Below are 15,264 nucleotides of genomic sequence, written 5' to 3' on the forward strand. Positions count from 1 at the left end.
TTTGTATATACAGTTTTCTGATTTGCTACTATGTTTTGTAGTCATATTTTGTCTTTGTTTGAAATGTTTTGTACTCAGTGCATGTGCACAACATTTAATTCATGTATCTAAATATTCTGTAAATTGTAGAAGTTGATTAATTAAAGAAAAATTTTGCCGCGCTTGGCAAGTCCAAATGACTCACCATCGCTGCCAAATTTTTGCCCCCCCAGTGGAGGGTTATGAAACACGTATGTTGTGTGGCGGCGATGGCGAGGCATTGCAGAGACTCTGACCAGAGAGCCATTTATCGTGGCTAGTCTGCGCTTGACCGCGCGAGAGTTGCGAGCGGTACTCTGTCAGTAGTAGTCGTGCAGTACAGTTGCGAGCAGTAGTCAGTGGGCAGTCTGTCAGTAGCAGTAGGGCAGAGCAGTCTGTCGGTAGTAGCAGCCCAGTGCAGTCTGTGCGTGAGGAGTCGGCGGGCGTCGACATGGCACTCTGGTCAAGATTCAGGATGAGGTATATTATTTTTAAATGCGCTCAGCTAATAATGTAAATTAACTGCAACTAATTTGTGCAATAATCGCCCCAATAATAATTTTGGTTTTCAAAGCAATATTTTTAACAAAAGAACTATTTAATTGAACGAACGATTTCCTTCCATTTCCTTTAAACAAAAGTTTCAAATAAATTTCAAAAAAAAAAATATTTAAAAAAAAATAATTCTTGCAATGCATTTCCTCCAAGCCGTGGCCAACAATAAGAGCAGAACTTTGACATGCAGTTATACTGAGGTAAGAAATTAATTCTGATTTTTTGCACAGGGCCAAAGACCGACATTTCGGTCTGATTGAGTTATCATTATCACTGAGATTTTCTTATCACTGAATTGACTTTCATTTTTTTGTGAGGAACTTATACTTGGGTCAGATTGCTAATTTTTGTTTAATTGTCATTGTCAGTAGATTTCATTGCGGGCATTCAACTATTGCGTTTCAAAATTTCTCTGGGGAGCTTACACTTAGCACAATGTCCACTAGCATTTAAAATAATATCATTTAAAAAAATTTCGGTGGGGAGGTTACAACTCTCAAATAATTATAATAGGCTACAAGCAATCGTCATATCATCATGTCAAATTTCAAAGTGTTTCGTTTATGTTATCGTGCTATTTGTTGAGGATTGCAAAGAAATCGGGAGAGAAAATTTTGAAATTTAACATTAACAATAATTGCACCTTCTTAATAAATCCATAATAAGTCTCCTTTAAAATAATTTACGCAGATGTAATTGTTTATTGCAGGAACCATAAAGACAAATCCAGCGAAAGTAACTTGTGGAACGCGCGGTAAAACCAGTATGTTACTTTCAAGCAACAAAAATGAAAATCGATGTTAAGAAATGTATAAAGCACTTCTAGTAATGATAAAAACGATGACGCAGTCCCAAAGTTAGGAATAATGTACTGATTTCATACATAACTGGAGAGGAGAACGGCTGGCAGAGCCTTCACGTTTTCTCAGTTCAGGGGGATTAGAGGTGGAACCTTCGAAGGGATCGCCATCGAGTTCTTCCCACGTACCTTTAGACAGATAGTGCGGACTTCGATTTTAGAGACGAGGAATAACTTAAAGCTGACGGAAGTGCAGTTCAGATTCAAAAAAAATTGCACAATGCAGTAATTAGTAACATTTGATGAAGATTAAATTCATAGACTGAGGAAGCAAAGACTGAAACGACAATAGACATTATTAGTCACCTTACTGCTGAGATGCGTAGAAATGTCTGTCGTGCGGTAGATTTTGGCGGATGCTTTGAGTCAATGCAGTTCTTGCTTTCACTAAAGACCATTACAATTCACTCTCACACTGTGAAACAACAGAGATGCTGTGTACATCCCCGTCGACTGGATGGCGGTGTTGCACCCTTACCATGCAAATTTAACGGAAGAACTACAAAAAATCGGAAACTTACTCCGCGGTTCATCACAGGGGTGTTTAGTCAGCGTTGGCGTCAGAGATGTGCCCAGCAGACTACAACGGGAGACGCTACAAGAAAGCGCTGCACACTACATCTTTAGTCTAAAAAAGTCGAGAGCACTCGTACCAATGGAATTTCGAAAATCTCTTTCTTCCTTCAACTTATATCTGGTGTGTACGTTTTACTTACACAAAAATTTGATTTTGACCCCAGGGCCGACGGTGTAAATAATATACATTAAAGTAATACACAAAAAGGTATTTATATTATACGTAGAAGGTGTGGATAATTCCATACACAGGATTTACACAAAGGTATTTAAAAATACATCAAGCTTCGTAATAAGTCATGAGGTCGCCAGCAGAGACAAATCATGTCTATCCTTTTAGCTGAACAAGGTAGATCTTGATTGTTGGTACTTACGTCTCTTCTTGATGAAACCCGGCGGAGGCTCGAGTCCTCCCTCGGGCATGGGTGTGTGTGTTTGTCCTTAGGATAATTTAGGTTAAGCAGTGTGTAAGCTTAGGGACTGATGACCTTAGCAGTTAAGTCCCATAAGATTTCACACACATTTGAACATTTTTTTCTTGATGAAACAACAATTACTTACAAATCAAAAGCACAAAATTGTGGACGTTCTATTGTATTAATTCATGTATATATGATGTATAAAATAAATATGTTTTATAAAAAAATACTGACATACGAATTGAGACCTGTATAAAGTCTACCATGAAACTACTGAAGTTGAGTGTGAAACTGAGATAGATTCTAATATATGTGTTATCATTGGTAATAGCTATTTTATGAAAGCTTTCTCCAAAGTGATTGAAAAAAGAAACAGTTTGTGATGTTTAAGGAACTATACTGATATAACAATTTCAGTACAGCAAGAATATCAACTACTTAAAAATAGTACTTGAAATGAATTTAGCATACAACGAAACAACCGAAAATGTTTTGGAAGTGGAACGTACGGTTGCTACTGCATTGCAACGACTTACTTTTCTTTAGAACGTGAAACGCCTGTAACGCCCATTGTGCGGTCTTTGGAAGTACTTACTTCTACACATCAGTGGCGTAAAATATACAAGCTGCAAGAAAAGTCGGTCACTCGGCAATTTGCCTGAAGGCAAGCGGCAAATAAATTGGAATGAAAACCAGCGCTATACTATACTGCAGTAGCACTATCACGTCGCTTTGTAAGGCGTACTCGACGGAATCCAGCTACCAAGTAAAAAGCAGACAGCTCACCGCAGCACAAAAGACAGACACGGTACAGGCTAATACGTAGGTTCTCACTCGCGCACATCCTGTTCATAATTTCAAAAGGCTGACTGAGAACATGTGCTTGCGTGAAGAATTAGACCATTTTCATGGACTAGTGGTTACCATCGCTAGCTACTAATGCAGAGGTTCCGAGTTTGATAACCGGTGAGTAGTACAGAATATTCTGTGGTGGGAAGCGCAGTGTCCACTCACCCTCGTTAGGTCCAATGAGAAGCCGTTTCATGAAACAAGCAGCGAAATTCACTCGCAAGTCACAGAAGCAATGTCAAAACAGGATAGCTTGCAGAAAGCTGGTAGCCACAAGGAAGTTATTAATTTATTAATAATGACATTAAATAAAGGTTTGAAGACCACAGTACTGATATTTTCGGTTGCTAAGATTGGGGAATACTAACGCTACATCCGAAGAACAAAATTTCACAACTGACGCGCTACCGTTGTTTGGTAATAACTACTCTTTAAAAACGTTGAGGAAAAATTTTCAAATATATATATATATATATAGCATTTCCTAGAAACAAAAGTGCATATAAAGTGTTGTCTAAGTACATTATAGTAAAGTGGGGCAAGATTGCGCACTTACTGGCATTTCATCTGAATTTTGCCTGTTATATAACAGAGTCCGAAAGACATAGAAATAATTTAAACTGTAATTCGCACTTAGTAAAAAGTAATGCAAATGCGCAGTCTTACCTGACCGTGGGGTAAGAGTGCGTTTCTAGTGGGGTAAATTTGCGCATTATTATCAAATGAGAAAAACAATGTGTCATTTAGTTCTTCGTCTTTTATTTAATTTATAGCGTACATAAACGTAATATACCTTGTTTCTCAGCATATAACAGTTACTGTTGATACAATATTTGACCTAATGAACGAATCTGGGCCTGTCATCAAAAACATGCAAAAATATTCCTGTCGGACGAAAATATTTTTAACAGAGATCACAAATGAAGCGTCCAGAACCTTCATAACAAGAGCAGGATTCACGCCACCAGTCCTCGCACTCGAGACATTGAATCCAGTCTTCTGTTGGTGGATTATTGTATTTTTCAGTACAGCCTGGACAGTGAAAAGTTTGTGAATTTTCCCTAAACGTATTTAAGTTTTGCTTTGCTTTCTTTTTGTTTGCTTGATCAGAATCAAACAGTTTCCGCTTTGTTTTCTTTATTTCTTGTTCTGTTGATTAGGATTCCAGTTGCTTCTTGAATGGGGTCCCAGATACTATTTCTGACTTCTTTCCTTTCTTATTTTTTGGCAATCTTTTCTTCTTGACAAAGGAATTATTTCTTTTGGAGAAACGTAGGTCCTTGGTCCTGGTTGTGGTTCATTTGTAGATGTCTCTGAACTTTGGCTCTGGAGAGATCCAGTTTCAACAGTGGATGCAACATTAAATTTGTCACTTTGGTCCGTAACAGTCGAAGGCAGGAAATCTTCCTCGATGAATATGTGACGATCTGTTGGATCAATATCACATATCTTGAACGCCTTTGTTGCCTTCGTCATTGTGGCCGTCCTTTGATAAGCATTTCCAAACAATTCAGCGATACATTCTTGCGTAATTACATATCCAGGGTGGTTAATGAGCCACTGGTCGCATGCCTGTGAATAAAAGTCCTTCAGTGGCTTGAATGGTACGGTCCCTGCAGTAAAGAACGGCGTTCAGGCTCAAATGTGACGAGTGATTGTCCTAAATTAACAAGACTGGATTGTCTTCTGTCGGCTGTGTATGTTTTTCAAAACGTTGCAGCCATGTGAGATACAAATCTGAGTTGATGTATCCAGTGTCCGAACACATCATTAGTGACCCAGGAGGGGCACCGATCTTCAAACTCCTTCATCCTTTTACGAGGAAATATTATTCCTGGAGGAACGTAACTCCCCCCAGCTCCCATACAACATACAACCGTTATCAGCTGACCTCTATCTGCAGATACTATTTTGCCTATGTGCTTCTTGCCGCATGTTGCAATCACTTTCGGAACTTTGTTAGGAACAGTTGTAATTCCTGACTCATCCATGTTATATATGCGATGAGGTTCAAATTTATATCTCTCCATCAGCGACGAAAGATTATGAAAGAATGCTCGTTTGCTGTTCATTTAACCCCATCACACGTCCGAGACTAGTTTTCTGTGGGATTCGAAGGCTAAGATTTCGTCCCTGCAGGAAATCATAAGCCCAGTCCTTTCCGGCCATCTTTGTGTTTTTGTCAAATTCTGTTTTTATGTTATTCTTCTCAGAGTAGTCATGAACTAATCTTCTGAAACCTTTCAGAGTCATACCATAATAACATTTGTCCAAAGATCTGCAGTGTTCGGCGAGTTCCAGTTCTTGTTCATCATTGAAAGTTCTTCCGAATCTTCCCAGTCTGTTTGCCTAACCCTACGTAGGCAAAAGTTGCCAAAATAAAAAATTTAGAGATAAAAGTATACTTGCAAGGGCCTCCTACCTCTGTATGGCGATTTCTGAGGGCAGCTGCACTTATTCCAAGCTCCCTCTCTGTTTGTCGTTTAGACTTGCCATTTTCCAAACCCTCTTTCGCAGCCTCCAGCATTTCTGGAGTGCATTGTTTCCGATCGTTTTTCCTTTTGTAGACGCTAAAATATAAAAAAGGATTCTTAGAGAACTGCTGTCGATGTATAATATCCACCTCAACGTTCATAAATATTTCTAGGTCCATGAAAAAGCTAGTAATTATAACGCATGGGATAAGATCACGCACTGCGCAGTTTTGGCCCACCTGCAACGCGTAAACTTGCTCCGCACTATGACACTGCAGCTTTTGACTGCACATGGAAACGCTTTGTAGGAATACAGATGTGTTAATATACCACAAGACTGACAATGCATCGTAGTACACAATGGAATAAAGTTAAAATTGATAATCTCATTATTGCCTGAGTTATAGCTTATTTCCGGAAAATGGAATGTTATATGAAAATAACGTAAAACAGTTCTTACCGCATTGCGCAGCCGTTAACACCAAGACAACAATCAAACTACAGCAACAGAGGCTATTTCGTGCCCTGCAGAGTAGCCAACTGCCGCATTACTAAAACTGAGATACAAGCCTCGCGCAGTCTTACCCGCCGCGCAAACTTACCCCACTCTACTCTACACTGCGCATTTTCATCAAGTAAATAACAGAGAATCCCTACATATGACAAAACTGAGTTTATGCATTATGGAATTATATACGTATGAGTGTGTAGAACACTAGATATCCTGGAAGACAGTGAAATTTACACTAACAGCCGTTAAGCGCCAAATCTAATAATTAATGAACAGATCACTAGCAGTAGACAATATTTTAGGACTTGTTGCTGAATAGAGGATAAAAATTTGAGCAAAAATTCTGCATTTCTGTACTTAATTAGGTTAGTTTGTGTTATCCTGCACATTTTATGGTTCATTTAGCAAATTTACCTCTTGCTACAGGATTATAGCTCCGTTTCTCTTTCTATCGTATGTTTTTTAAACAAAATACTTTTTATTGCAAAACCCAGTATACATTTTAAACTTGTCTTTACCTCATGTCGGCATCAATTTTAATTTGCAACAAAAGAAAAAATCTGTATACATTTTATGTCAGATATTGTATTGGAATTACTATTTGTACTTAAGTTCATGTCACATACGGGAGCGTCATAGCACTTCGCCAGCCAGCGCCAATAAGCTCTCTTCTGTAGAAATAAAACGAGGTATGTTTTTAAATTTGTGTTCCGGCGTAACGACAAGCGCCGGCACGCAGATGTAGATTGAAGTGGCTCTGAGCACTATGGGACTTAACATCTGAGGTCATCAGTCCCCTAGACTTAGAAACTACTTAAACCTAACTAACCTAAGGACATCACACACATCCATGCCCAAGGCAGGATTTGAACCTGCGACCGTAGCAGCAGCGCGGTTCCGGACTGAAGCACCTAGAATCTCTCGGCCACAGCGGCCGGCGCAGATGAAGAGCGCAAGAGTAGAGTAGGCTGTGAGACGAGTTCAGCCAATAGTACGCTGACTAGAACCGCACCTCGAAAAGAGCGACATCTACCCGACGAGAATCTAAACGCCGCTCCTGCCAGCGTCGGTCGGACAATAGAAGACGGACACTATTAGACCCGGACTAGAAGAGAGCACCAGAAGAGCTGTTACGTGCGGTCCGTATCCATTACTTGCATGGAAATTCTATACTGCGAAAGATATTGATTATTTCCATGTCGCCAATAGCTAACAACATGACATTGTAAACTATATTTCAGTATTGTCAATGTATTGTAATAAAAACCATTAATGTGATTTGCTTCAGTTGTTGTATAGCTATCCAAGAAAGCAGCATCCTTTGGGCACCCTACAAGAGACGAGTGGGCAGGACACAACAATTTCCGTTTAAATTTGTGTTTGCCTAAGGTTGGAATTAACTTTCATTTGTAGTGTAAGAAAAAACTGTATAAGATTTTGATAGATAATTTTATTACCACTTGCAATTAGGTATCGGCCATTTATGGCATCGTCACTACGCTTAACGCCACTTGGCGTCTACAAGCTCTCTTACGTGGTGCCGTCTGCTACCTACATCACTCGGCATGTTGGTCATAAAGTCATTTGCTGACTGAAATGGTCAACTTAATTTGTTTCAACGATAACTGTAATTGTCCTCGAAGTTATATATTCATGCTGTACTAAATGGTGTCTATTTCGTTTTAAATGGCCTAGTTGTTCATTCATGCTTTAGTATTGGTCCTCTTTTAAGACACATCTGTAAATATGCAACATTGTAAAAATATTTTTCTTACCGACTTGCATTAGGGCATCTGAAGATGGGCAGAGCGTAATGAATAATAAATGAGCCAAAAAACATCCTGTGACTATTATTTTGCGACCAACCGGCTATTTTTAAGCCTTTTTCGTCTCGGTAATAAAAACCGTCGCACGCCTCTACGAAGACATTCAGTCAGATCCACCAATACGTATATACGTTCAACATATCCTCCTAAACCGACTTCAGTCACACTCAGTACACATCTCCCTTTGTGTAGGATGACAATCGCTGTCGGGGGAAGAACCACCCATTTATAACAGGTCAGGAGACACATAGTAAACAATGAAAGCGTGAAAACTACCCTCATCACACATGACTAAATTTATTACTTCTGTGACACAATTCTAATTTCAATAAATTTCGAGGACAGTACCCACGTATGCTCCTGAATATGCCTACCAAATATGCTGTTGTATGACACATAGTTCAAGAGATATGACGTCATAAATGCTGAGATGCGTGAAGAAATGCCGAATCATGCAGGAAGTTTTAATGCAGTTATTCTTTACTACTAATACACTCCTACACCCGACTCATCTTAGAGAAATCCCTGGCACCTGGCACCTGGCACCTGGTAGCGCTTTTGACAGCTTTTAGCTGCGAGCGCAAACAGCTGTAAGCTAAAACAATAGCCGTCTATACAGCTATGAAGCGGCGTTGTGTTTACAAAATCGCGTTGCAGACACGCGAAGCAGCTGTATTTATAATTTTGAACGGTACGCATATTTCTTTGCTAGACTTTTTCGTAATTTGAAAGGATGTCATGAGCTCAGACCCCTTTCTGTTTGATTGATGATGATGACAATCAATCCGGGGCTCTGAGTGCCTCTCCGACTATTGCTAGGACCTTCCATTCTGTCGTCTCTCGAGGCTGACCGTTTCCTTCTTGAAGCTGTGTTCGGCCATGGTTCACAGAGTCCTGCCAACATCGTCGAATAGTGCCGTCGCTCATAATCAAATACCGAGCGATTCACCGACTACTTCAACCCACTTCTTTGATCCCCAACTACGTGTCCTCTCTCAAATCCTGACGTCTGCGTAATTCTTCACACGCCTGTCTGAGATGCATAGTGACTGTCCAGCTGAGTACACGGAATGAAGTTCACATAAGTTTTATGCCCTGGTATCGACATGTCCTCTGGTTACCACTCTTGTGAGATGGGCAACGAAACTGTGCTACAGTGTCACGCATTCATCCGCCGTCCGCCAAAGTTAACTCTTTGCATTTTCCGTCGATACCTATAGGATTATCAATTTGCCAGCAGTTTGCATAACTCCTTCGTGGTACGTCTTCTTTTTTTCCTTGTGTTAGAGTGTAATTTTCTTCGCTGCAAAATCAGCAATATTAGGAGACTCTGTGATAGCGCTACAAAGCGTTCTTGTTAGATTTCAGGTTTTTGGCCTGAATAAATCCTACTGTGATGAACCTCAATATGGTATCACAAAAAAGCTAGGGATTTTTAATTATTCGTATGAACCGAGATATCGTTGATAGCATAATAATTAGTGCAGAAAGTACTACTTAAAAATTCTAAGAAAGAAGGATGCCAAAGTAAGAATATGTTCACTGGCACTTTTCAGTCATTGCTCCAGCAATGCATTAACAGAAGGGACGAACGCAATGAATTTGCTCTTAGTGTATGACAGGCAACAGTATCCATCTTTTTTGATGTGTGAAAAATCTTGAACACTTTCGGTTGCGACAGGCTGTGGCCATTCTCTTTGTTACTGCTCAGGAATAGTGCCAATAGTTTTGTACTTGCCTTCAGAAGAGCGTACTGAATGTGAAACCTAAATACTGTATGAGTATTAGTCCCACTCTATATTTTTGAGATGGCTCTGAGCACTATGGGACTTAACTTCTGAGGTCATCAATCTCCTTGAACTTAGAACAAAACTGTGACAGTTACAATTGCAGTTTGTTTTACATTAAAGATTTTGTTACTGTACATGATACAACAGCAGTCCCATTTTATAGTCATAAAGCAAAAGACAGTTTGTAGGTGTTAACATAAAAATTATTTATTAACGCAGTTTATCAAAGACGCACTTCAAATTACCTAAGATTCCAAAAAAAATCAAACTTTTATTTCAGTAGTGTTTGTAGCTATAATCAACATTTGCTATGGTCAGTTCCGATGCCAAAGTTTCAGGCATGGTTTTATGTGAAGTGTACCATACACGACTTTTTATCATATGAAATTGTAATGAAATCTAGACCTTTAGCTGCTAACAGGCGTTGATAAATATCAATTGCTTTTCGCTATAGATTGAATGAAGAATCAAATCAGCGCTATAATAAAAATAACAAAATTGTAATGCATGGATATCCTATTGAATTATTATACGATGATCGTTTTGTGCGCTCTTTCACTGCTATGAAAGAGTCAAAAACCAAAATAGGGAGTTTCTACCGTATTTATACCTCTGGTGCTACAATGACGCAATTCTAACTGATATGGCCCCCTTTTTTTTTTTTACCACAATTGACGGTGAGCCACCCTTCGAAAGAAACTCTAGTAGAGTCGAAAAAATCTCGGTTTTAGATTCGTCACTGGATCCATTAGCATATCCTTTATTACTTCATAATGGAGATTCTGGGTGGCACATTAATTTGTTCCGTAATGCACCAATTACGTCCACTGCAAGGCACCCTAGAAATGACGTTACTATGTCGCAGTATGCATGCTGTCGTCTTGCATTTAGACCACAGTGTTCAGTTTAGAACCAAGAATCTGCAGACGAATAAATTACGCTTAATTTCCTAAAAACGTTCGGCTCCATTTACGTTATGATCACAATTCGTCGAATGTTAACCACAGTCTATACTAGAATATATTATTCCGCTTCTTTCTGACAGAAACGGAAATGATTGTAAAATTGACTCGTTTGTCAAGCAACGTCATCTCTCAGTTCAAACTCGAGCTGTCGCGGATATAGGCCACCCTCTTAGTCATGAGTTGCCCAACTCCTGGAACAGATGTGCGTTTCTCTATAGTAATGGTAGGCCTCGCTGCTGAGAGAGTGACGTCACATAGGGCGATAGCTGCGTACGGAAATGCTGGAACTGGAGGGTGAAACGGCCACATGTCCTCGCCCGTCCAATTCTTCGGGTCCAGAATTACGGCGCGGAAAGGAGATCAGAGACCGCAATATCACAACCTCTCTTTGAAATCAGGCGCATAATCTGGATTCTTTGGAAATGGTACTTGCCTAGAGCTCAATGGAGAAACCTTCAGCTCCATAAATAAAAATAAAACTTTAATAAATATTTAGTTGTAGACTGAAGGTATTGAAAATAGAGCTTGATTAGTGACAAGTTGTAAAAAGTCAACAGTTTTAGCAAAAGAATTCAGTCACACCTGTAAAATAAGATGGATAGTTGTGTGCCAGACTTGTAATAACATTCAGCGGTCTCCAAAAAATAATTCATCTTACTTTACATCGTAAAAATCCGCATGTCAGGTACATTCTACATCTGCAAGGGCAGTAAAATGAACAGGAACCAGAAGGAGAAAGTATGTAAACTGTATTTACTTCAAAGGTAAACGCTGCAACTGTTAAAAAATTATTCCACTGCAAGAAGAGGCGGTCAATGCCTTCATGGCAAAATGTTTATGCTTTCCTACGCAACTATGGTTGTATACAGGCGTGCCCCCTTTCCTCCAATGCAAATCGACGATCACAAATGACTTTCTTCAGTGTACGAAAAAATGGAAATCGGGACTGTAGGTAGCATGTTTAATGTTCTCAGATAATGATAATGACAGTACACTTTTCTGCCAGGTTTGAAGAGTTTGGCGAGACTCTTGAACAGTGTTAAACTTCCTCAAAGCTATGGTAGCAGCAGTGTCGGCTCAAATCTGAGTGCTTCTAAAACTAAGCCCGGTGTCAATTAGTTGGTCACAGAGCCCTAAAGTTAATCGAGTCTTTTAGCTTCCAGTCAGGCATTAAGTTTCGCATTGTGTTTAGTTGATTGCAGATACTGATTTGCCATGATGTGTTCGTGGACAGCCCATCCACTTTTCTTACTCGTAAGCTGATCTTTTAAAAAGGTCACTGTAAGGATGCTAACAGTTTTACAATGTGGGCATTTTGATAGAATATAGGAGTAATCCTGCCCAGTGTTGTGAACGACTTCATACCCAACGGTAAATAGAGGTGGGTTATGAGGTGGTGTGACATTTGTCGTTGTAGGAAAGTTAGTGAGTAAGTAACACAGCAGACAGAAGATTGACTTAACCTGTATTCCTGCAAACAACGAAGACTGTAGCAACAGACAGAGCCCAGCTCATCAGTGTCAACTAGGAAGACTCTCGGTGTACAAAGCATGAACTATGGTGTTGGAGCCTCTACTAGATGGCCTTCCTGTACCGTGGTGTTAGAGGGATATCGTAGCCCAGAGCCGCTAGAAGCGTGGCTCAGCAGACCTGATCCATTAGATCCATGGATCCCTCACGACCGCTACCGCCTTCAGACAGACATTTGCACTTCTGTTGCCAACTGTGGAACACTGGCAGGGTGATTCAGATACGTGATATCACATACAGTCTTCTTTCTTAGTGAAGTCTCTGTCTGGAGAATGTGAAGACAACAGAAAAAATGCTTTCCATTGTCCTTGTCCATGTACTAGATGTAGGTATACTTTCTCTGCACTACTAATGTTTGCCAGTTTCCTGTCGACTGACAAAAAGAATAAAAGCTTTTTCGAGGCAAGGACCGGTAAAGTTCACATGTCAGAACAAATCTTTATTGTGATCGTGGCAATATGTATTCTTTCCGTTGCATACAAAATAAATCTTATGTTTTTCTTAATATTTTAATTCTTAGGTCAATGAATCACACTTAAGGCCATAAACCTGTGATTATTACAAAAAATAACACATATTTCTACTCAAATCGTTCACATTTCATTCAAAATTCCAGGGTCGTTCTTCTTAACTTCACTGACTATCTGGTTTTGAGACATGTTTTGGGACGGTCGAATGGTGGTGAATGTGCAATGGCGGCAAGTTTGCGTGTGGAATGGACTGAAGTGTTATGAAAGAAGAGCAATTCTATTTTCCACATTGGTTGTGTTATAATCACTGTTATTTACATGACCATCAGCTGATTTCGGCGGTTGCTAGTGTCGGGGAATAGTGTAGTGAGTTTTCGCTTTTTGTTCGTATGTCACTACGGCAATAGTTATTTTACAGTGTCGACAAGCATAGAATGTTGTCCTCGCTGATCTTCTACAATATACGAGTATTCACTTGTAAATAGCTGATGGCCGAAATCAGTTGACGGTGATGTAAATAACCTTGGTTATTTGACAGACAAGGTGGAAAACGGAATTGTCTACGATAAATTATTTGCTGTGGCACCTGAATTGAATAAATTTAGTCCGCAGCTCGTGGTCGTGCGGTAGAGTTCTCGCTTCCCACGCCCGGGTTCCCGGGTTCGATTCCCGGCGGGGTCAGGGATTTTCTCTGCCTCGTGATGACTGGGTGTTGTGTGCTGTCCTTAGGTTAGTTAGGTTTAAATAGTTCTAAGTTCTAGGGGACTGATGACAATAGATGTTAACTCCCAGAGTGCTCAGAGCCATTTTGAATAAATTTATTTGTAGGAAGGAAAAACACTAACAGTAGAAATTTTTTTTCCATCAGAAATACACAGACCCTTGCAGCTATTAGGAGAAAGAGCTTTAACGTACATTATAAAACTCAGCAACTATCAAAGTTCTGCACATCTGTCTATTCGTTTATCTTGGTGTAGTTAGCAAATTTATGCCTTGAGACCCATGAGTCTGAATTTTTGGTACTAACGCGCGTTGTGCCTGTCGGCTTCTAACAGGCACTGTGATAAATTCTCTGTTTTCGTATAAACAGGCATTTTTTTGTAGGCCCTATATCACTTATTTTACGGCGTTCTTCGCGCTACTCATTTTCTGGACTGGTGTAGGATTCAGTTATAGAAAAATTAAATTTATGCAATAACAATATTGGAGAAAATCTCCGTTATGAACGTGGACAGCCTTGCACTCAACCGCCGTAGGCAACTGACACGTCATTTCCTGCACTTAGCTCCTAAATGCACATAACGAGCACCGGTGAAGCATCGCTGAGATACCTGCCGTCATGGATATCCTAGAAATGCATGGTGCTGATCGTCAGCTGAAATATGGAACGATATTTCTCAAAGCTTCCTTTATATTGTAAATAAATGTGTTTGAGAAATCAGTGACTGATGTGTTCATTGTTTTAAGCAGTGTTAGAAGAATTTACGGAATATGGTGAAATAGGAGAAACAAAAAACAAACCAAATTTGTATTATTTTTTTTTTATTTATAACCATTTTAAAGTAGGAGTAGACATTCAGCCCAGGAGAGCAGCCTTAGCGTGGAGGTGGGCGGCGGCGGCAAGAGCACCGGGGGCAGCGTAGGCTAGAGGCGCGGGGGCGGCATACGCCACAGCGGGGGCGGCGTAAGCGCGGGCGGCATAGGCGAGGGCGGCGCCGTTGATGACGGCGTCGCGGGCCTGCGTCTGGGCGACGGCGGTCAGGTGGGCGGCTCTGGTGGCGGCGACGGCAGGGGTGTCCAGCAGGTAGCCGTCGGTGCGCACGGCGACGGGGGCGGGGCCGTAGGCGGCGTAGCCGGCGTGCACGGGGGCGGCCACCACAGCGGGGGCGACGTACGCGGCGGGGGCGACGACTGCGGCGGGGGCGGCGCCCAGGTAGCCGGGCTTAGCCACGGCGACGGCCAGGATGGCGCTCAGGACGATCTGAAATTCAGAAAATGATGTAAAATGATGATATGTTTTCATGTCAGTCTCATACCATAGAACATCTACTGCCAATTGAAGCAGTAAGTGTTTAGACGGCAGGGGTTCTCAGTACCAGGGTGTTCATGGCTGGGAGGGTTGCTGCTGCTGCTACTGCTGCTGCTGAAATGTGCCTCTGTTGTGGTCCAGATGGGTTTATATACACGGCTTGTCCAGCAGACGGCCTCGTGCAGTGGCCTTGCTAGAGGTACTGCATTGGGCGTTGTCTCGTTGCCGCCGATTTCTTCCGCCTGCTGTGCTAACTTACCTAAAAACTGATTTTTCAATACAGACATCACGTGTTGTCTCTTCATTAAAATTTGTGAATTACTTTAAATCTGTTATCTATATCTCGTCCAGTTTTCGAGCTTCTGGAGCTGTCTAACATCAAGGCCCACACTT

At 40.8% G+C, this 15,264-nt stretch overlaps 1 protein-coding gene across 1 annotated transcript; it reads right to left on the minus strand.

The window, feature by feature from the left end:
• Positions 1–14,403: 14,403 nt before the first annotated feature.
• On the minus strand, positions 14,404–14,990 carry LOC124607376 (cuticle protein 16.5-like). Its single transcript, XM_047139691.1, has 2 exons — positions 14,939–14,990; positions 14,404–14,823 (listed from the first exon to the last, which is right to left on the minus strand). Exons 1-2 carry the CDS (start codon positions 14,948–14,950, stop codon positions 14,419–14,421), a joined length of 417 nt encoding a protein of 138 aa, XP_046995647.1. The 5' UTR covers positions 14,951–14,990; the 3' UTR covers positions 14,404–14,418.
• Between the last annotated feature and the right edge of the window lie 274 nt (positions 14,991–15,264).

This window comes from Schistocerca americana, chromosome 3 (assembly GCF_021461395.2).
Source record: "Schistocerca americana isolate TAMUIC-IGC-003095 chromosome 3, iqSchAmer2.1, whole genome shotgun sequence".
In the NCBI taxonomy this organism is placed as follows: domain Eukaryota; kingdom Metazoa; phylum Arthropoda; class Insecta; order Orthoptera; family Acrididae; genus Schistocerca; species Schistocerca americana.